The 23,687-nt window shown below is 33.3% G+C and overlaps 1 protein-coding gene across 1 annotated transcript in view; it reads left to right on the top strand.

Annotated features, from left to right (window-relative positions):
- The window catches only part of FSIP2 (fibrous sheath interacting protein 2), a 126,941-nt gene that overhangs the window by 19,347 nt on the left and 83,907 nt on the right, over positions 1-23,687 (top strand). The window contains exons 8-13 of the mRNA XM_057551396.1: positions 1,254-1,380; positions 3,768-3,857; positions 12,119-12,234; positions 13,055-13,100; positions 14,306-14,412; positions 16,612-16,672. Coding sequence (XP_057407379.1) covers positions 1,254-1,380; positions 3,768-3,857; positions 12,119-12,234; positions 13,055-13,100; positions 14,306-14,412; positions 16,612-16,672 — 547 coding nt within the window. The remainder of the gene's footprint in view (positions 1-1,253; positions 1,381-3,767; positions 3,858-12,118; positions 12,235-13,054; positions 13,101-14,305; positions 14,413-16,611; positions 16,673-23,687) is intronic.

Consider the following 23,687-nt stretch of genomic DNA (forward strand, 5'->3'; position numbering starts at 1 on the left):
CATTGTGTGTGTGTGTGTGTGTGTGTGTGTGTGTGTGTGTGTGTATATATATATATATATATATATATATATACATACATATACATACATACCACATCTTCTTTATCCATTCCTATGTTGATGGACATTTAGGTTACTTCCATGTCCTGACTGTTGTAAACAGTGCTGCAGTGAGCATTGGGGTGCATGTATCTTTTCAAATTAGAGTTTTCTCCAGATATATGCCCAGAAGTAGGATTGTAGCATCATATGATAACTCTATTTTTAGTTTATCTATTTTAATGTTATTTTTAATTCTAACAGCTGTATCATTTCTGGATCATTTTTGATTGGTTACTCACTTTATGGGTCATATTTCTGTGCTTCTTTATATGCTTGGTATTCTTTGATTAGATGCCAGATATCTTGAATTTTATATTGTGTGTGCTGAATATTTTCAGCTTTTTATAAATACTCCTTAGCTTTTTTTCTTGAATGTAGATAGGTAGTTTATTTGGAAATGGTTTGATTTTTATAGGTCTTGCTTTTTAATAGTTGTTAGATGGGGCCAGAGCCATGTTTAATCTGGGACTAGTTATTCCCCACTACTGAGGCAAGACATTTTAGTACTCTACCCAGTGCCCTATGACTTACAAAGTTTTTCTGGGGTGGCTGGTGAGAATAGGCATCATAGGTAGGTGCCAAGTACTGTTTTCTTAATCCTTTGGGATGATCCTGTCTTTGGTCTTGGATAGTTTCCTCACATACACATAGTGATCCATTCCATTGCTGACTACTTTAGGAAATTCTCTGAGGATTTCTGGGTGTTTTCCTCTGTGCAGCTATCTCTTTTCTGGCACATCCAGTGTCAATATTAGTCCAGAGATTTACAGAGAGAAGTCAAATTTCATGTATGATATTATGTTTACCTATGTTAGGCGTGAGTGACTCTTGGTTAAGGAATCCTCCAGCTGAAGATGATTTGAAATTGCCTAAATTCACCAGGAGAGCAATGCATTGAGATGCTATCTGATCTGAAACTAGACACCCTGAAGGTGTGCAGTGAGATAAATTGCATCTAAGGGTTAAATATATTCTTCATGTTTGACCATGTGTGGAAATTTACCCCTTACTACCCTCCCAAATTTGTACTCAGAATAACCTCACAAGTCACAAGTCTTGCTCATTTCCAACATACTATCACATTTTAAATATTTATTTGTATTTCTAAACAGCAAGTTGATGTTAACCAATATACTTCTTTAATATTTTAGAAACAAGCCCTTCTAGAGAAAAAAATGGCTTATCATTTACAAAAAATGCAAGAAAGTGGCATTAAAAGAGAAGATACGAGGAAAAATACAATTGATTACAGAGAACAAGATGGACCACATTATGAATGTGAGAACATTAAGGGCTGATGTAGCTATGTAGAAAGTGCTTGTCTGTGTATTTATGTAAAAGATCCTTTTACACAACTCTGTTTGCTCACGCTTGCTACCTGCTTTGTGCCAGGGAAGGGTTCTAGGCATTTCCCTATCAGTAGTTCAAGTTGAAAAGTAGACATACACGTAAAAATTAAAATAACCTTATCAAGTGGTTCAGCAGACAGGCTTGCCTATATTGCAGTTCTAACCAACTTCCCTGTACTTAATGTACTTTTTGCTACTGAAACCTTAAAAATTTGTAAGATAATTGCTATCACATACCAACATGGTGTTCTACTATTTTGCCAGCCATAAAGAATAGACAGTACCAGAAAAGAACACAGGGAAGAAGGAAAGGAGGAGGTAGAGAAAGACAGAAAGGAACAAAGAAAGGAAAAAAGGGAAGAAATGAAAATTTAAAGGAAGAACATCAAGTCATTACTTTGTTATGCCCAGTATCACCAGCTTCCTGTTATTTTTAACATTTTAAGACTGTAGTAGGATTTATTAACTTAATTAATGATGTTAAAATTTCATGGCCAGAATATAAAAATGTAGAATTGTTTTAATTATCTGTGACTAAATGTATCAGGAAAGAAAATAATAATCTTCCATGAGTTATCATCATAGCATCCCATCAATCCTATCTCTGTCCCATCAATCCTGTTTCTATGTGAGAGCCTCCCTTTGTCACTTAAGTAGATTACTAAGTAGTCTCCATTGGCTCTTATTTTTACCTACCTCAGATCCATTTTTTACACTGCTACATAATTACACGTAAAACTCTGTTCTGCTAGTTTTTTCTCCTGGCCTCAAAACTTAAAGATCCCCATTACGTCTTAAATGAAGCTCAGACTTCTTAGACAACCATTCATCACCATCTAGGGTCAAACCCAAACCTAACTTTATTTTACATTACCTCCTTGAAGAAGGCAGATATGATCTAGGGGTGATATGCTTAGGCTCTGGAGCCAAACTGCTGAAGTCGAAGTCCTGCTTTACCATTGTCTAGCCATGTAAATAGCTTGAACAAATTATTTAACCTCTTTGAATCACAGTTTCATCATCTGAGAAGAAAATATTCCTAAATCCCATAAAGAGCCCAAAAGTTCTAGCCCATAGTAAGCATTCAATTAATTTCATTGTCTAATCAAAGGAGACTGCTGACCGTTCCTAAAACACAAGTGAACTTGTATACTTCTGGGCCTCTCTTTATCCAGGTTTCTAGCCTGGATTGACATGCTCACTGTCCATCTCTTTAACTCCTGCAATTCTTTAAGCTCCACTGTAAGGGACACTACAAAAAGTCTTTCTTGATAACTGTAATTGGAAGATACCTGTCCTTCGAATCACTTATAGTACTTTGTATTATTCTTAATACATGTATTCCATACTTCCCACTGTCTTAATTACCTATTATATTGTAACTCCCACCTTTCTGTTTCACAGAGCACCTAGTATCGTATGTATATATGTATATCTTTGTGTGTGTTTGTATACATGCATGCTTACTGAATGGACTAATTCAGTCTCTTCAGCTCATTGAGATAATGATAGCAATTTCATCCTTCAAAAAAGAAATCACTTTAGAAACTATATACATCCCTGCATCAACAACCGTTAACTTTCTCATTTAATAGGAAAAGAGTTTCAAGAAGACATTTTTAAACACTTGTTGCCTCAAATCCCTTTTTCTGAAGAAGTGGGATATAAATTAATTTATTTTATCAAGGTGACAAATGAAATTGAATTATTCCTCTATAATAATGTTGTCATCTTCCACCAAGTAGACAGCTTCCAGAGGGACAGAGAGAGTAAGAGAGGACAGGAATATTGGGTGAACCTGCTCCAATGAGAAGACAGATCACTCTCACATTTGACAGCCTTAATGAAAACCCATTGAGCGCACATGCTGTGAGGATCCTTTGCCCTACTAAATGGTTAGAAACAGGAACTATAATTTCCTTTATCGCAAAGGAGGAATATGTATTTGGTTGCTTATGCTAGGCTGTGAGGTACATTCAAGAGTTGCAATTGTCACTGTGGGCTGGTGGGTCTCCAGCCAGTAGCTATATTGGTATCCATCCCTACAAAGACAAAATGGCGTGTTACAGTTGAGCCAGGTATAGCTTTTCTCTCTGTCAGAGGAAAATTCTGTCCTTCTATCTTTTAACTTGATGGGATAATATTTGAAGAGTAATCATTTTTCGCACTCCTCCATCTTCTCCAATACCTCCCCACAATCCTAAATAGAAATTAGCATGTAGGCTCACTTCCTATTGGGCATGAAAAGAGAGCCTGTCTTGGGTAATTCTGTCATCATCATTATTAAAAATAAATGTTTTGTTGCATTTCTTTAAGCTTATTCTCCAAAGAAGAAAAAGAAGAGTAATGATGACATAAAGATAGTTTATCCTGTTCGTGACCAGAAAGCAAATAAAGGAGCATATGGTAATTTAATATTGTGATAAGAAATATTAAATACTATTTTTGGGAAAGACTGAATTTGGATGGCCTTTTTTGCTTAAATTCAGATAATTCCTCTGTTCTTTGTTGTCAAATGACAGATTTAGAGTGATGCTTACAAACAATGATATAACCTCTATTGCTTTCAGAATTTCATCTCAAGTTACAGATTTAGTGTTCTGAACTTATCATCATTTTAGACAAATTAAATGGTCTATTGCTGCTGAATGAAAAATACATGAACGTAACAAATTGCAAGATAATTTTTATATTGCTCAAAATGATTTTTAAAAACTCTGAAACGCAAGAGGGAGGGGATATGGGGATATATGTATACGTATAGCTGACTCACTTTGTTATACAGCAGCAACTAACACAACAATGTAAAGCAATTATATGCTAATAAAGATGTTAAAAAAAAAGAAAAAAACTCTGAGTCAGAAATTAAGTTTATGTACATTCACTCAACCCACTATGGACCCCAGTGAAATATCACTTTCTTTATTTATATCATTCTATGTTACTTCATGTTGTCCATTAGAGCTCATTGGATTAGACCAGGAACCCAAACAACGGCATAAATATCCTCCAAATAATATACTATCAAAAGTATAAGACTGTTAAAAATTGAGCAATATGAATTCTTCTCCCATATTAAATTTCCAGGGAAAAATTAAAGTATAAAAATTAAATCCCTTTGTCTTTGTCAGTTAAATTCTAAAGAAAAAGTTTAAAATCTTTCCTTCCATGAGTGTGTAATTTGATTAGTCTCATAAAGTCTCTGGGATAAGACAGGGTTGCCTTAGCTGAGGCTGTCTTCCACTCAGGACTACTGAGGTTTACTTAATTCAGCTCTAAGCTTTAAAGACCAAAGAAAGATTTTTAAAGTCCAAAGATTTTTTGGTCCCATTTTTAAAGTCCAAAGATTTTTTTTATAAAATATCAAAGAGTTACTTACAACACATACAATTATGACAACACCAGCCACATATCTACTAAATGTAGACAATAAAACTAAATTCTCAGTCTCTAAAGCAGTTATCTCATGCAGAATGATCTTCTAAAAGTCTAGTGTTGAATGCAGGCCAGACTGGTCTTACTAATGTCAAAAAAATCTCAGTGTTATTGGAGGAAAGGATGATAGATGGAAAATATGATTTTCAGCCTCACTAAGGTACCAGTCTATCTGTGACAGTTGTCCAGGTATCAAAACTATAAATTTAATTAAGCATAGTTGGGAGACAAAGATGAATTCTAAAACTATATTAATACATATCTGGGGGGGGAGAGGATCTATTTCTACCCTCTAAGAGATTGGCAAGTGAATCATTCTTGTTTTTTGTGAATTTTAGAAATGTACAGTAGTGATATCACAATTCATTATATATTAAAAGTACCCCTCTTTCCCATTCACCATAATCAAACCTCCTTAGTTTCCGTCTCATCACTGAACTGAGTATGAACTCCATACAGTGTCACAACCTTTACACTCTTATGGGCAGTTTGCCCCCACGTTTCGTAATTGGCAACTATCCAAACAGAGTTCAGAGGCCAGAATTCTCTATAGTTCCTGCTTCTGATCTTGTCTCTGTATTTTTTCATTCTCATAAAAAGATCCTGGGGTAATTTATTTTGGTTTTTAAATTACCCTAAAGCAAAATGGAATTTTTTATATAATTGCATGAATTTTAACACACATATGAATTTGTATGACCTCTACCACAATCACGTGAGAACATTTACAACATCCCCAAAATGTCCATTTGCGGGCTTCCCTGGTGGTGCAGTGGTTGAGAATCTGCCTGCTAATGCAGGGGACACGGGTTCGAGCCCTGGTCTGGGAAGATCCCACATGCCACGGAGCAGTTGGGCCCGTGAGCCACAACTACTGAGCCTGCGCGTCTGGAGCCTGTGCCCCGCAACGGGAGGGGCCGCGATAGTGAAAGGCCCGCGCACCGTGATGAAGAGCGGTCCCCGCACCGCGATGAAGAGTGGCCCCCACTTGCCGCAACTAGAGAAAGCCCTCGCACGAACCGAAGACCCAACACAGCCAAAAATAAATAAATAAATAAATAAAAGTAGCTATAAAATTAAAAAAAAAAAAAAAAAAAATGTCCATTTGCAGTCACACCATCTTCCCTCCCACTAATAAGCCCAGGCAGCCACTGATATGTTCTCCATCACTATAGTTCTTTTTCCTTTGGAAAATGCCTTGTAAATGGAATCATATGGTATTTGACCTTTTGATAATTGCTCCTTTCACTCAGCATACCTTTGAAATTCTTTCGAATTATTTCATTTGTCAATAGTTGACTCCTTTTTATTGCTGAGTAGTAGTCCATTGTGTGTATGTACCAGGTTTATTTATGCATACATCAGTTGAAGGAAATTTGCTTGTTTCCAGATTTTGGTGATTATGAATAGAAAGATGAGAAGTATACATTAAGCTTTTTGTGTGAACAAGGAATTGTTGTATATGTTTAAGTTTATAAAGAATTGCCCAACTGTTTTCCAGAGTGGCTATAGCATTTTGCATTCCCTATTTGCTATGCATCCTTGTAACTGTTGGTATTATCAGTAGTTTTTATTTTAGTCATTCTAATAGATGTAATGGTATCTCATTGTGGTTTTCATTTGTATTTGCCTGATGGCTAATGATGATGAATATCTTTTCATATGCTGTTTGCCTTTTGTAAATCCTGCCTGGTGAAGTATCTGTTGAAGCTTTTTGCTCTGTTGAGTTTTGGGAGTTATTTGTATATTCTGAATATAAGTATTTTTCAGGTGTGTGACTTGCAAATATTTTCTCTCAGTCTGTAACTTGCCTTTTAATTTTCTTTTTTCTGTTTCTGATTGATCAGTGTGTCTCCCCCTTTGCCCACATTGCACTGTCTTTGATTACTGTAGCTTGTTATTAAAATGTAGTATAATTCCAGCAACTTTATTTTTCTTCAAAATTTTTATGGATATTTTAATTCATTTACCTGAGTATAAATTTTATACTCAGCTTTACTGCAAAAATTATGCCAGGATTTTTGAATAAAGTATATTAAATCAATGTGTAGATCGATTTAAGGGGGAAAGAAAGCTTCACAGGGTCCTTCCAATCAAGGATGTTTAGGTCGTCCTTGATTTCTTTCATAAGTGTTTTGTAGTTTTCAGCATAGAAATCTTGTATATGTTGTGTTATATGTATACATAAGTGCTTCATTTTTGGTACTGTTGTATATGGTATTTTTAAAGTTTGATTTCCAATTGTCCATGGCTATTGTTTTTACTATGTCTCTTTATACAGATTTTTTAGTGGTTTTTCTAAGTAACAGTGTACTTACTTAGCTTATCACAGTCAACCCTAACTAGATATTCTACCTCTTTATGTAGAATTTGGAAACCTTACCACTATATATGTCTCCTTACTCCTCTCCCCTTTGTTATAATTATCTTATGTATTACATCTACATATACCAAACAGCCACTCAGAGTGATCATCATTTAAATGACTAAATAGGGGAAGAACAGCCTATCATATTTACTCAAATAATTAACATTTTGGTCGCCCGTTAATTCCTGATGTTTCTGGTCCCACATTTCTTTCTGGTATCATTTTCCTTCAGTCTGTAGAACTTCCCTTAGCATCTCTTTTAGAACAAATTATCTGGCACTGAATTATCTTAGTTTTCCTTCACCTGAGAGTATTTTTATTTTACCTTCATTCCTGAATGATACTATTTACCCTTGATATCGAATTATAAATTGTCAGGATTTTTTTTCCCCAAAAACTTTAAAACTGTTGTTCTCCATGGTTCTGATGGATATAGATACCATTATTAAGATATTTTAATATAATTGATATGATATTGTATACAGTGTTTTGTGACTTGCTTTTTATACTCAGCATTATATTTCAAAAGTTTTACCTATGTATTGTCTGACATTTTACTTCCTTTCAGTACTAATCCTATCCCATTGTGTGAATATCCCATTGTGTAAATATACCACAATTTAATATGTTTTTCTTTTGGTGGAGGTATCTGTCATTTGAACAATATTTCACCAAACATTCTATACATATATATCTCCTGGTATTCATGGACAGGTGATTCTCTATGGGTTATATGCCTCGATATGGGATTTCTGGGTCATGTTCCCTCTTCTGAGATATTGTTTTTTCAAATCTCTTTTCCATTTTCTTATTGGGTTATTTTTCTTTCTCTTACAGATTTGAAAGATTTTTTTGGTTACACACTCTATTATATACATATATATGGTATAGCAATATCTTCTTCCAATTTGTAATTTGTTTCTATTCTCTTTTTATCTTTTGATGTACAGAAGTTCTTAGTTCAGTATAATAAAATTTTACATTTTTCCTTATAGTTTGTATATTTTGTTACTTTTTATTTGAGGTTCATTTCTATGAGTTCTCTTTGATATGGCAAAGACATTAATCTTTTGTCTTATTTGTGGCACATATTTCCATAATTTTGTTAATGACTTTTTTTAGCCTTATTAAACATTTCAAACATAAGCAAAAACCAACAGAATCCTTATGTGCCTATCTTTCAACTTCAGCAACTCATGGACAGTTTTGTTTTGTCTATGCTCTCAACTTCTCCCTGCTGCCATATTGTTTTAAAGCACATCCCACACATATTATTTCATCCATCAACATATCAATATGTACCTAAAAAATAAGGATTATTTTTTTAATGCGTAAGCACAATACCATGATCACATTGCACAAATAATATTTCCTTAATGTAATCAAATATCTAATCACAATTCAGCTTTCCAGTAATCTCATAAATGTCACAAAAATATTTTGACATTACTTTGAATCTACATTGACACATACTGCGATAGTTTGTATGTCTTTTGAGTCTTTTAATCTATAGGTTCTCCTTCCATATATTCCTCTCCTTCCCTCCCTCCTCTTCTTTAAAATTAGCTTATTTGTTGAAGAAATTGAGTTGCTTGTCTTGTTGAGCTCCTCAGTGACTGAATTTTTGCTGATTGCATCTATATGGTATATGTTATTTCTTCTGTATTTCCTGTAAAGTATTAGTTAAATCTGTGCACTTTCAGGTTCAGTTTCTTTAGCAAGACTGATGCATACATGATGGTGTATCTTTCCATCAGGAGACTCATAATATTGCATTGTCTTTCTCTTTGTGATATTAGCAGCCATTTATGTTCAAGGCCTTGATCCACAAATTAATTATGGGTTACAAAATTGGGATATTTTTCCTTCTTCATAAACTAGCTAGAAAATTTCTAATAAAAAGAAACTTTCCCCCAACTACTGTTTGGTTACATTGTGATACAGGATACTTGAGAAAAGCAGGCTGATGCTTAATATTTTACCATCATTTATTAGTTTTCAAAATAATGAATTGTTTCAGTAGCATCTTCTAACAGTGAGCAATTAGTTTTGTTTCATTATGAATTCACAGATTTATATAAATTTTATGCGCTTAAAAATTGCTATTACTGTGCTTACTAATGTTGAAATTGTGACAGCTCTGGCCAGTGAGAGCCCCTTCAAGATAACTCTCGAGTCCTTTTTGACACAACCCTAGTGATTTTTGTTAGCTTCCTTGCTATCTGAGAAGACTGGACTATCCAAGCTTATCTTGTACACATTCAGTTGTTTCAACACCAATGAGTTTCATTGGTATCTTTGAGAAGATGAAGTAATCATATATAGTTGGACCTATTTCTGGACATGCTCTTTTCTTTTATTGGTCTATTTGTCCTTATGTGAGTATATTCAATAGCATTCTCTTAATTACCGTAGCTTTATAATAAGTCTTAAAATTTGGCAGTTTGAGTTCTCCAACATTTGTTGTTCTTCTAAGTTGACTTGGTTGTTCTAGGGCCTTTGCATTTCCATAGAAATTTTTTTTTTTATTGAAGTATAGTAGATTTACAATATTGCATTAGTTTCAGGTGTACAGCATAATGATTCAGGGTTTTTTTTTTGGCAGATTATATTCCATTATAGGTTATTACAAGATATTGAGTGTAATTCCCTGTGCTATACAGTAAATCCTTGTTGCTTATCTATTTTATGAATATAGTTTGTATCCATTAATCCCATACTAATTTGTCCCTTCCTTATTCCCTCTCCCCTTTGGTAATCATTAAGTTTGTTTTCTAAGTCTGTGAGTCCGTTTCTGTTTTGTATAGATTCATTTGTATTATTTTTTAGATTCCACATATAAGTGATATCATATAGTATTTGTCTTTCTGTGTCTGACTTAACACACTAAGCATAATATACTCTAGGCCCATCCATGTTACTGCAAACAGCAATATTTCATTATTTTTTATGGTCGCATAATATTCTGTGTGTGTGTGTATACACATACATGATACACCACATCTTCTTAAGCCAATCATTTGTTGATGGGCACTTGGTTATTTCCATGTCTTGACTATTGTAAATAGCAGTGCTGTGAACATTGGCATGTATGTATCTTTTCAGCTCTCCAATTTCTACAACACAGTCAGCTGGGATTTTATTTGGGTTCACCTTTCATTTCTTTTTCTTGCTGGCCAGGACCTCCAGAACAGTGCTGAACAAAATGGTGATCGTGTACATCCTGATCTTGTTCTAAAATATAAGGCTAAGTGATCAATATAAATTAGAATATAGTTCTGGAGATTTGAAGATAGCTTTTATCAAAGGAAGGGCATACCCTCATACTCCTCATTCACTAAGAAGTTTCATCATGAATGGGTGTTGAATTTTATCATGTTTTTCCTTTCATCTTTGAGATAATCGTCTACATTTCCTCCTCTTTTCTCTTACTGTGGTACGTTACTTTGGCTTATTTTTGAATGATAAACTAACCCTGCATTCTTGGAATAAGCCTCACTTATTCATTATGTATTATCTTTTATTGTATATTGTTAGATTCAATTTATTTATAGATTTTGCATCTTTATTCATATGAGGATATTGACTGAGTTTTTCTTTTCTTGTAATGTCTTGTAATGATTTTTATATCTGAGTGATTCTGGTCTCAAAGTATGAGTTGGGAGAGGAGTTTACTCCTCTTCAATTTTCTGGATGAACTTGTGTAGAATTAGTGTAAATTCTTCCTTTGGTATTTTGTGTAATTCAGAAGTAAAGTCTTTTGAGCCTGGAGTTTTCTTTGTAGAAATGTTTTTAACTATATATTCCATTTCTTTAATAGATATGAGGTTCTTCATATTTTCTATTTATTCATGAGTGAGATCTGATTGTTTTTGAGGAAAATCTGTCCCTTTCATATAAGTTTAATTTATTGCTATACATTTTCATAATCTATTATTTTTAGTATTATCTATAGACTGTTATGCTGTTATCTCTAATTTCCCTGATGATGGAAATTTGTGTTTTCTCTTTTTCCTGATCAATCTGGCTTTATCAGTTTTATTGAACTTCTCAAGGAGTCAACTGTTAGTTTATTTTCCCTCTTGTTTTTCTATTTCTTTTTCACTTTGTTCTTTACTTATTTCCTTTCTTCTGCTTACTAAGTGTTGACAAGGATGTGGGAGAATTAAAACTCTGACACACTGCTGAATGGTATGAAATGGTACAACCACTTGGGAAAACAGTTTGGCATTTCTTAAAAGTTAGACATATACCTACCATATGACCCAGCCATTCTACTACTAGGTATTTACCCAATAGAAATGAAAAAGTATGCCCACACAAACACTTGTGCAGGTAAGTTCATAAATATTTGTAAGTTGCCAAAACTGGAAACAACCCAAACAACAGGTGAATAGATAAAGAATGGTAGCATATCCATACAATGGAATACTTCTCAGAAATTTTTTAAAAAAGGAATGAATTATTAAAACATACTATACTGAGTGAAAGAAGCCAGGCAAAAAATACTACATATCACATACTATATGATCCCATTCATATAAAATTCTAGAAAATTCAGATTAATCTTGTGTAAGAGGTACAGAGCAGTGTTGTCTCAGGATGGGAAGAAAGAGATAAATGGATTACAAAGGTAGATGAGAAAACTTTCAGGGGTATTAGAAATTTTATTTTGGTTGCAGTGATGGCTTCACAGTTATAGATGTATTTTTAAATTGAGGCAACCGTTCAATTTAAATAATTAAGTTATAATTAAATTATAATTAAACCACTATAATTAAACCAAACAATTATAATTAAACCATTAAATTATACTTCAGTGAGTTCTTTTTAAAAATATACTGTTTCTTTCATTTACTTTTAGGACCCTTTGTAAACACCATTCATCGGTCTCTAAGTAGTTCAAAGAATGTTGCCAAAAACTCAGTACCTTCTGTTGTTTGTCAGCCAGATGTACAAGATAATGATATTGAACAAAAGGTATGAAATTATGTCTCAAGCTTCTGTATGTGATTATTAATTTATCTAGTTAACTTTTACTTCTGTGAACCATCTCCCTCTCTAGCGTGTTACGGATTGGTTAGGGATATTAGGATCTATTCATGAGAACTGATCCCTTTCTCTAGACGTGTTGAGTTACCTTTGTGCTAAACTCACTCTCATTAGCAGAAACTAATCCAAACAAACATTTAGCAATTGCAATATCTAATATTTATTGAGCATCTACTGTTGGCCAAAGCCCTGTGACTTTTTCCTGAAGGAAGGGAAGATGAATAAATTGGTCATATAGGATACAAAGAAGAATAAGACATAATCTTTCCCCTTGAGGACTCATTGTCTAATGGGGCAGACAGATACAAAAATGTTATTACAGTAAATTGAGAGTCTGGGATGATAAGTTTTATTTTGATTCTAAGCAATGTGTTTTTAAAGCATTAGATTGGATTAGAATAGTTTGGATTGTATTTCCCTGAAACAGACTGAATGACTAAACATTTTAGAACCAACCACTAAATAGATTACCATGTCTTTAAACAAAATATGGAGTACTAGAAGAGGGTAAAGTTTGTACGTGGCTGCATATTAAACTCAATTTTGAACTAGTGAAATTTGAAATCCCTGTGGAAGGTGTCCTAGGAGGTTGGTAATAAGTATTGTCCCTGAGACAATTTTCATGAGAGAGTTAGAAGATAAAAGGGAAGAAAATCTGTATTAATTTGGTTGATTGGTAGAAGGTAAAATCTCTTTCAGAAGTGAAGTTACTAATGAATGTTCTTATCTTTAATGTTGTACCATATAGAAAGATGGAGAGACAAATAAAAAATCAAGTATTTTTGATAATAGAGGTAAGAAAATAAAAAACATTCATAATTGTTCTGTTGTTTGTTAAGTACCTAATTATGGTTTCACCATATGGTTTCTCAAGTTACTTGTTATACCTGATTATAAAAACCATGGTTATTTTGGAAAATAAAGCATGGTATAAAACTGTTTTTGAATTTTGATGTTATAATTAGCCTATATGTTTGAATGATTGCTTGATAAGTATGACTTGAAATTTGCGAAGTGTGGAAAAGTTAGAGTCTCTGCTGTAGCTGTTTATAGTGATAGGTAGAGTAAGGTACTGACATACTATGGTTCAGTAGCTTATAATACAGAGAAATATCCCCAGGAAGGTCCTCATACTGCACTGGCATCTATTCCCCACAGACAATACATCCTATTTCCCATCTCCCCTTGAGTGGAATATACAATAGCTAAGTTTTTCTGCACCTTGTTAGATTTTTGGAAGTCACTAAAAACACTGTCATGCAAAACCTATATACACACATAGAAGATACTAGACACCTCCATCCAGTGGCCAATGACCACCTCAAATTCAATACAAAAATCAAATTTTTCAACTTCTTGATCCTTCTGTTTTTACCCAGGCACAAAACTTGACTTATCTTTGACTCTTCCTCTTTCTTGAATTTTGTATCCCAAAGTTGCCACTCTCTGTCTAATCTACCTCCTTCATTCCTCTTTCCCTCTCTTTTGCATTCCCACAACTGCTGCCTTTCTTTCCTCTATCCTTGACTATTTCAGTAACCTTCCTCCAACCTCTTCTTCCTCTTTTTAATCCACCCTACATTTTGGTGTAAAGCAATCTTTCTACAACACAGTTTTGGTTATTCCCCTATTCAAGTTGTGAATGGTTTTCCGTCACAGACTGAGTGAAATGCAAACAGTTAAATCTGCCAGTGGTTTGTGGTTAGTTATAGGGATTAAGCTGGCATAATATTAAATAAATTAGGATCAGAGGTTAAGAATCTCAGACTTGTTCCTGAGGGCAGTGGTGAACACTGGAAATTTGTGGGCACTAAACATCAAAAAAGGTCATGTTATTCTTAGAGATACTTCCTTAACTCAGGTAAATCCCTGATTGGTGTATTCCAGTGATTGTGGCAGCTCAGCAGGGAGAACATTGGATCAGTTCTATTCATTAACATTCACCCTTGTTCCAGCAATATTATCTTTTCATATGTAAAAGTATCTCGTCTTTCTCCAGGAGAGATACATGTCTCAGCTCAAGATTCAAAGATTTCAGCTCAGAATTCAGCTACAAGAAATTTTCCGAGATCTTCACAGTCTTATGTGGGTCCTTCAAAGGATGAGGTATATATTTCTTTTGCCCCAAATGCAAACAATAAATGAAGTACAATCATATGATCATCATTGGTATAAAAAATTCACTCATGAAATGACAATACAGAACAACTTCAGTCCCTGAAATTAATCATACCATAATAAAATTTTAATAGCTCTAGGATAGTCTTCCCAAATATAAGCTACAACATGTTGTTTACAGTACATACGTGCAGCCTTCAGAGGAGGTATCAAATTAGGCTTCTCTGATTGGGCTTTGACTAGTACTGATGGATTGTTCAGAGACAGACATACCGTCTCTCCCCATTTTCTTTTGACCAGTGAACAGTTACTTGCTGTTGAAAAGTTACCAGCAAAAATTCAGGTGCGGCTTCTGAATATAACATAGATATATAGATATTTTTCTCTGTGCATTGCCAGCTTGCTATTATAGGAGTCAAAAGCACATCTTCCATTCCATTAGTAACACAGTGTTAACTGTATCAACTGTGCTAAAAAGTTAACATGGTTTGAAAGAGATTTCAGTAAACTGGAAATTTATTAAATTCTTTCCAAATGAATTCTATTTGATTAGGGTAGAAAGTGGCATCTTCTGTGTCCTCTAATGCATAATGATTGACAGACTACATTATACGTAGCTCATAAATGTAGTGTGTTTACTATAATATGCTTCTCTGTAGCACAGTTTTATTATAAACAAGTATTTTACGTTTCAGTGTTCTACTATGTTAATATCCACATTAAGCATGAAAAAGAAATTTCTTAACAACTCTGACATTTAAAGTCCTCATATTGCCCAACAGATGTCAAAGACTATGTCATGTACTAAAAACCAAACCAAAACAACAAAAAAATGAAAAACTTCTTTAAAAACTGTCTATAAATTTTATTATTGACCTTTTTTGAGTAATATGTGTATTCTTAAATTTGCCATCCATATTTCTCTAAAATGAATATTAAATGTCCACAAATATCTAATTTATTATGATAAATACTATGAGAATTTTATTATGATAAGTATCATCCTGTTTCCAACATGTTGTACAAAGCCTACCACTGTCAGAAAATGTATTTCTGGTGGCCTGTGTTCAGCTCTCAGATCTGGGAATAAAAAAGTCTATTGCAGGAATTCCCTGGCAGTCCAGTGGTTAGGACTTGGCACTTTCACTGCTGGGGGCCTGAGTTCGATCCCTGGTTTAGGAGCTAAGATCCCACAAAGCACATGGTGCAGCCAAAAGAAAAAAAGTCTATTGCACTGGATTTTCTGCTCTGAGAGCCAAATCCTCATATATTCAGAGAATCTGCTCTCTGCCTTCCAGCTCTGCTTAGTCTTTTATTCTTTTTTTAGCCTTGTTAAAAATTACACCTATTCATTTGTCCCACTGAGTTAACTTCCTTACTGATCAGTGCCCTCCAAAGATAATTTAACAATAAATAATATTGTACAGAAAAGAGTTAACATAGCAGGCTTGGGACTGCTGTCTTTGTAGAGGCCTGCTTGCAAGATTGGCCTATGGCTAGTGTTTGGGAACTTGGCTTTTCTAACATTCCCTAACCGATATGGAAATTTCCCTAACTGAATGGGTGGGTGCCTGTACGTAGATTCTGCAAACAATGTGATTTTTGCTGAACATCTTATTTCCTTTTGGGGGGCTAGAATTTCAGATATGCACTAGGCAGAGGATGTCTTCATGACCAGCCTTCAATAAAAACCTTCAGTGCTGAGTTTCTAATGGATTTCTCAGGCTGAAACATTGCACACATGTTGCTGCATTTTTTATTGCTGGAGAAAAGAGCATGTTCAAATGTGTCCTTTTACAGGAGGGAGAGAACATAAGGAAGACTATGCATGGATTTTTCCAGACTCCTCCTATGTCTTTCCCCCTTATTTATCCTATAGTGTATCCTTTTACTGTAATAAATATTAGATGTGAGTACAACTGTATTCTGAGTCCCATGAGTCTTAGCAAATTACCTTATGTGTGCATAGTCTTGTGGCCCTCCTATAATATAACTGAACTTTTGAATTCTGTAAATAATTGATGTACTATAACCATCAAAAATGTGTGCATTTCTAAAAAATTGACATTTAAGAGTTCTCAGAATCTTAAATCTCTGTATTTTAAATATATAAATAATAGTTGATGTTCAGATCCTGGAAAAAAAAAATCCTTTGAGAATGTCTGTTTTGTTGTTTGGATTATGTAGAAGGAGATAAATGCTGATTGGAATGAAAGATCAAAGAGACCAAGCTACTTCTGTGAATCAGGTAAACATCAGCAACAGCTATTGAGTAAATTGTGCAGTCTATTAATTCATTCTTTCAACTAACATTTATTGAGCTCCTGATTCATGCCAGGTATGGTGCTAAAGACTGAACAAAGAAAACCCATGGTTCTTACCCAGGGCTGTTACAGTGTAGTAAGGAGATAATCATGCCAATAACCACAACCCAATACGATAAGTACAATAAAGAAAGTAGGTGTGTGTACAAATCAGAAGAAATATAGAGAAGACAGTGCCTAGGTCTGCCTGGGGTCCTCAGAGAAGCCTTTACAGAATAGGTCATACTTAAGACATGAAGGATGAGAAGGAATTTTCTATTTCAATTTTGAGAAAATTGATACTTTTTAATGTTAATTGTTCTCTTTCTTTGAGAATTGAATGCCTTTCTATTTGTTTAGAAGTTGTCTTGAATATTGTTTTATTATATACATATATATGACACATAAATATGTGATTCAGGATAAATATTGGTTTTGTGCTTAAGTTTATTCCTAAGTAATTTTATCACTTTTGCCACTTTTATAAATATGTTCCCACATTCATGTATAAATAGATTCCTAATGCTAGAGAAACACTGTAAAGTTTTTCATCTTGTATCCAATTACCTTACCAAAATCTCCTGTTAATTTTAATATTTTTGCTAATATCTCATTTTTTATTAATAAACAATTACATGAGAGAATTTTTTAAATTCCCAAATGTTTGTACTCATTTTAATAATCTGTCTAAATATAGTTACTGGAACTTCCAATATTAAGTGGCATGGTAGTTAACAATATGACTGTTAAATTCTGGGTTTTACTTGAAATAGTTTTGGTGTTTTGCCATTTAGGATATTTGCTGTTGGTTTTGGTAAATAATACTTTATTATCTTTAAATAGTGTTTTTTCCTATCTTATGGCTGAAGATGAAATTATGAATTTTATTTATGAAATAAAATTATTAATTTTTGAAAAATCTTTTCTAGTACCTATTGATATAATCATGATATGTTCTTTGATTTATAAGGATTATGTTGATAGATTCTATCATATACTATTTTCCCATTTCAGAAATAAATCACACTCGTCATATTATATTTTTGTATATTCTCTAAACTGAAGTAAAACATATAATCAGAAAAGACTACAAAATAATATACAGCTCAATGAATTATCACAAAGCAAAACACCCATGAAACCACAATGTAGATTGAGAAATAGAACATTGGAAATCCAGCAGAAGGCCTCATTATACTCACTCCCAATCAATATTCTCCTCCACAGATACTGTCATTATCTTGATTTCTAATATTATAGTTTATATATCCATTTGTGTATATTTGTGCAGTTTCTTATTATCAAGCCAATACTCCACTGTCCTAATTACAAAAGCCTTGTAGTAAATCTTGATATCCAGTAGAGCAGCTAGATTATTGACTAGTTGACTATTCTTAGCCCTTTGCCTTTCCATATAGATTTTAAAAAGAGCTTGTTGAGTTCCAAAAAAAAAAAAAAATCTTACTGGGATTTTTTTTATTGGAATGGCATTAATCTGGAGATCAGTTTCAGGAGAATTACATCTTTAAAGTATTATATCTTCCAGTCCAAGAACATACGTAACTTTCCTTTAATTTCTCTCACTAATGTTTATACTTTTGTGTCTTAAATATTTTTCATTAGATTTATTCCTAGGAACTTGATTTTTTATGATATTTTAAAGAATATCTTTTAAATTTGTATTTTATAATTATTGATGCTCTGATGAAATAAAACTAAGTTTTCTATATTGGTCAGAAACCTGGGTAACCTCAATTATTATTACTAATAATTTATCTACAGATTATTTTAGACTTTCTACATATATAATAATGTTTTCTACAAATGTCAGCTTTATTTCTTCCTTTCCAATCCTATAGCTATTTTTCTTGACTTCTTAAACTGTCTAGTATCATTAGTGTGTGTTGAATAAGACATTCTTTTTGTTCCCAATCTGAGAGAGAATACTTAACATTTTGTAATTAAGCAGAATGCCTGCTGATTATTTTTTATAGGTCTCAACATATTAAGGACGTTGTCTTAAATCCTTACCCTGCTAAGATCTTTCATTATGAATGGATGTTGAGTTTTGTTCAATTGGATTTTGTTTTTGTTTCACAATTACTGAGATGATTATATGACTTTTCTCCTTTATTCTGTTAATGAATTATGTTCATTTTTTAAAATGTTGCTACAGACTTTTCTTCAAATAATAATCATTTGATCGTTATGTATTATTCTTTTTCTATGCACCTTGATCCAATCTGCTTGTTTTGTTTTACATTTTTTCCTTATATAGTCATAACAGCAATTGGCCTATAATTTTCACTTCTCATAATATCTTTTTTAACATAAAGGTTGTACTATCTTTATAAGTGTTCCATCCTTTATTTTCTTCTGGAAGACCTAGGTAGAATATTGGGGTAATTTTTTCCTTAAACATTTTATAGAATTTACTGGTGACACTATCTGGGCTAGGAGTTACTTTGTTAGGTAGTTCTTTTTTTTTTAATTTTTATTAATTTTTATTTATTATTTTTGGCTGTGTTGGGTCTTCGTTTCTGTGCGAGGGCTTTCTCTAGTTGCGGTGAGCGGGGGCCACTCTTCATCGCGGTGCGCGGGCCTCTCACTGTCGTGGCCTCTCTTGTTGCGGAGCACAGGCTCCAGACGTGCAGGCTCAGTAGTTGTGGCTCACGGGCCCAGTTGCTCCACGGCATGTGGGATCCTCCCAGACCAGGGCTCGAACCTGTGTCCCCTGCATTGGCAGGCAGATTCTCAACCACTGCGCCACCAGGGAAGCCCCTGTTAGATAGTTCTTAATTACAATTAAACATTTTTAAATATAGGATCATTTAGTTGTTAGTCTAGTAATTTATCTTTTTCTAGAAATTTATCAATTTGCCTAAGTTTCCAAATGTATTAGCATAACATTATTCATAATATCTTGTGTACGTATCCTAATACTAATATTTTAATTTTTTAATTAAAATTAAAAGCATTCAGAAAATACAAATTTGTGTTCAGTAAATCATCACAAAGCACACAAATCTATGTAACCCCTGATATGAACAATAATATTATCTGCACTGCAAAAACACTCATTCTTTTCCCTCCAAATCAAAACATCCTGCCTCCTTTTCATTCTCTTGATTTCTACCACAATAGATTAGTACTGCCTGTTTTTGAACTTTATATATAAATGAAATCAAGGTATGCTTTGTTTCTGGCTGCCTCTCTCAATATTATGTTTCTGAGTTTCATACTATTTTTGTGTGTCATTGTAATTCATTTTAATTGTTATATAGTATTCCACTTTATGAACATACAATTTATTCTGTTTATGGATATATGGATTTTCCAGATATGAACTGTTATGAGTAATATTTATGAACTTTCTAGCACATTTGTGTGTGAGTGTGTTCTATGGATATATATCTAAGAATAAAACTGCTTGGCCATTGGATATGTATATACACTAGTAGATAATGCTCAAGAGTTTCCTGAAGGGGTCTCACCAATTTAAAGTTTTACCAGCAGTTAATGAGAGTTCTTGTGATTTCATATCCAGCCATCTCAACACTTTGGTATTATAGTCTTTAATTTTAGCCATTCCAGTAGATTGTTATGTTATTGAGGTTTTAATTAACATTTCTCTTATTAGTAATGAATTTTCATTTCTTTATTGGCTACTTGGATATCTCGTTTTGTGAAGGTTCTACTTAAGCCCGTTACCTATTTTTCTATGAGTTTGTGCCTCTGCTTCTTACTAATTTGTTAGCAGGTTTTTTTAATATTCTGCATAATGAATCCTTTGTTGTATATAATGGTGTAATATATTCTCACACTATATGCCTTTTCTCTCTTTTATTAAGGCTTTTGAAGAACAGGTTATTATCATTCAAATTACCATTTATTTTTGATGAGTTATTTCTGTGTCCTGTGTAAGAAATCTTTTCCTAGCCAATGTTATTTCTTTGATTTTTTTGTGAGAAAACTTAAGATCTATTCCGTTAGCAGATTTCAATTATGCAGTACAGTATTATCAACTACAGACACTATGTTATACATTAGATCCTCAGACTTTGTTCATCTTATATATAAAAGGTTTACCCTTTTACCAGCTTCTCCCTATTTGCTTCTTATTCCAGCCCCTGGCAACCACCATTCTACTCTCTGTTTCTATGAGTTCAACATTTTTTTTAAGATTCCACATAAAAGTGTAATCTTGCAGCATTTGTGTCTCTGTGTGACTTATTTCAGCTAGCATAATATGCCCTCCAGCTTCATCCATGTTTTCCCAGATGGTGAGTGTGTGTGTGTGTGTGTTTAGATAATATATTTTCTTTATGCATTCATTCATCAACAGACGCTGACGTTGTTTCCATACCTTGGTTATTGTGAATAATGCTGCAATGACCATGGTAGTACAGATATCTCTTTAAGATAATGATTTCATTTTTTGTGTGTATAGACCTGGAAGTGGAGTTGCTGGATCATATGGTAGTTCTATCTTTAATTTCCTGAGGAACCTCCATACTGTTTTCCAGAATAGCTGTACTATTTTACATTTTCACCAACAGTGTATATGTGTACCCTTTAACCCACATCCTCACCAGAATTTATCTCTTGTCTTTTTTATATCACCTCACACCTATTAGGATGTATATCTTATTGTAGTTTTGATTTGCATTTTCTTGATGATTATTGATATTGAGCACCTTTTCACATACCTGTTGGCCATTTGTAGGTTTAAATTGGAAAATGTCAGTTCAGTCTCTCTGCCCATTTTTTAATTGGGTATTATGGGTTTTTTGCTATTGAATTGTATCCTTATGTATTTTGGATGTTAACCACATATCAGATACGATGTTTGCAACTATTCTATCCCATTCCATGGATTGTCTGTTCATTTTGTTTATGGTTTTCTTTGCTGTGCAAAAGCTTTTCAGTTGAAGTGATCCCATTTATTTTTGCTTTCATTTTCTTTGTTTTGCTGTCAAATCCAAAAAATCATTGCCAAGACCAATGTCAGGGGGCTTAGTTTTCTTCTAAGAGTTTTATAATTTCAGATCTTACGTTCAAGTTTTTAATCTATTCTGAGTTGAATTTCGTGTACTGTATAAGGTAGGGCTCCAGTTTCATTCTTTTGCATGCAGTTGTCCAGTTTTCCCAACACTATTTTTTAAAAACACTATGCTTTCTGCATTGCATATTCCTGACTCCTTTGTTATAAGTTAATTGAATGTATATATATACATATACATATATGCATGGGTTTACTTCTGAGCTCTCTACTCTCCCCCATCTACCTCTGTGCCAGTACTATGCTGTTTTGATTACTGTAGCTCTGTAATTTAGTTTAAAATCAAGAAGTGTGATGCCTCTAGCTTTGTTCTTCTTTCTCAAGATTGCTTTGGCTATTCAGAATCTATTATGGTTTGATATACATTCTAGGACTGTTCTATTTCTGTGAAAGATACCATTGGAATTTTGATATAGACTGCATTAAATCAGTAGATCACATTTGGACACTTTAACAATATTAATTCTTCCCATCCATGTTAAGGCATATCTGTCCGTTTATTTGTATCTTCAATTTCTTCCATCAACGTCCTGTAGTTTTCAGTGTACAGGTCTTTCACCTCCTTTGTTAGATTTATTCCTAAATATATTATTCTGTTTGATGCTATCTAAATGGAATTATTTTGTTAATTTCTTTTTCTGATAGTTTGTTATTAGTGTACAGACACATAACTGATTTTTATATACTGATTTTTGTATGCTATGTCTTTACTGAATTCAATTATTAGCTCCTACAGTTTTTTTGGTGCATTCTTTAGGGTTTTCTCTTTATAATATCATGTCATCTGTAAATAGAGATAATATTACTGCTTTGTTTCTGATTTAGTTATATTTTATTTCTTTTTCTTGCCTAATTGCTCTGGCTAGGACTTCCAGTACTGTGTGAATAAAAGTGGCAAGAGTTGGCATCCTTGTCTTGTTCCTGACCTAGAGCAAAAGTTTTCAGCTTTTCACCACTGAATATGATATTAGCTGGGGACTTGTATGGTCTTTATTATGTTGAGGAACATTCATTCTATGCCCAATTTATTGAGAATTTCTATCATGAAATGGTGCTAAATTTTGTCAAATATTTTTTATGCATCTAGAGATGATCATATGATTTTTAGCCTTCATTTTGTTAATGTGGTATATTACAGTTAACCACTTGCATATGTTGAACCATTCTTGCATCACAGGGATAAATCCCACCCGATCCTGGCATATGATTCTTTTAATGTACTACTGAATTGGTTTGCTAATATTTTGTTTTGAATTTTTACATCTATGTTCATCAGGGATATTGGCCTATAGCTTTTTTTTTTTTTTTTTTTTGGGAAGAGTTTGATAAGGATTTGTATTAATTCATCTTTAAATGTTTGGTCAATTCACCAGTGAAACCATCTGGTCCTGGACTTTTCTTTGCTGGAAGGTTTTAATTTTTTTCATTGAACTATAGTTGATTTACAGTGTTGTGCCACTCTCTTCTGTACAGCAGAGTGACTCAGTTATACACATATATACATTCTTTTTTTATATTATGTTCCATTACGGTTTATCATAGGATATTGAACATAGTTCCCTGTGTGGAAGGTTTTTGATTACTGATTCAATCTCCTTATTAGTAATTGGTCTGTCAGATATTCTACTTCTTTATAATTCCATCTTGGTAGGTTGGATGTTTCTAAGAATTTATCCATTTCTTCTAGGTTATCTAATTTGTTGGGATATAATTATTCATGGTAGTTTATTATTATCCTTTGACTTTATGTGGTATCAACTGTAATGTCTCCTTTTTTCATTTCTAGTTTTGAGTCTTTCCCCTTTTTTTTTCCTGTTAAGTCAAGCTAAAGGTTTGTCTATTTTGTCAATCTTTTTTAAAAAGTACTTATTTTTATTAATCTTTCCTATTTTCTTTTT

The sequence above is a fragment of the Balaenoptera acutorostrata genome, chromosome 8 (genome assembly GCF_949987535.1).
Source record: "Balaenoptera acutorostrata chromosome 8, mBalAcu1.1, whole genome shotgun sequence".
Taxonomy (NCBI): domain Eukaryota; kingdom Metazoa; phylum Chordata; class Mammalia; order Artiodactyla; family Balaenopteridae; genus Balaenoptera; species Balaenoptera acutorostrata.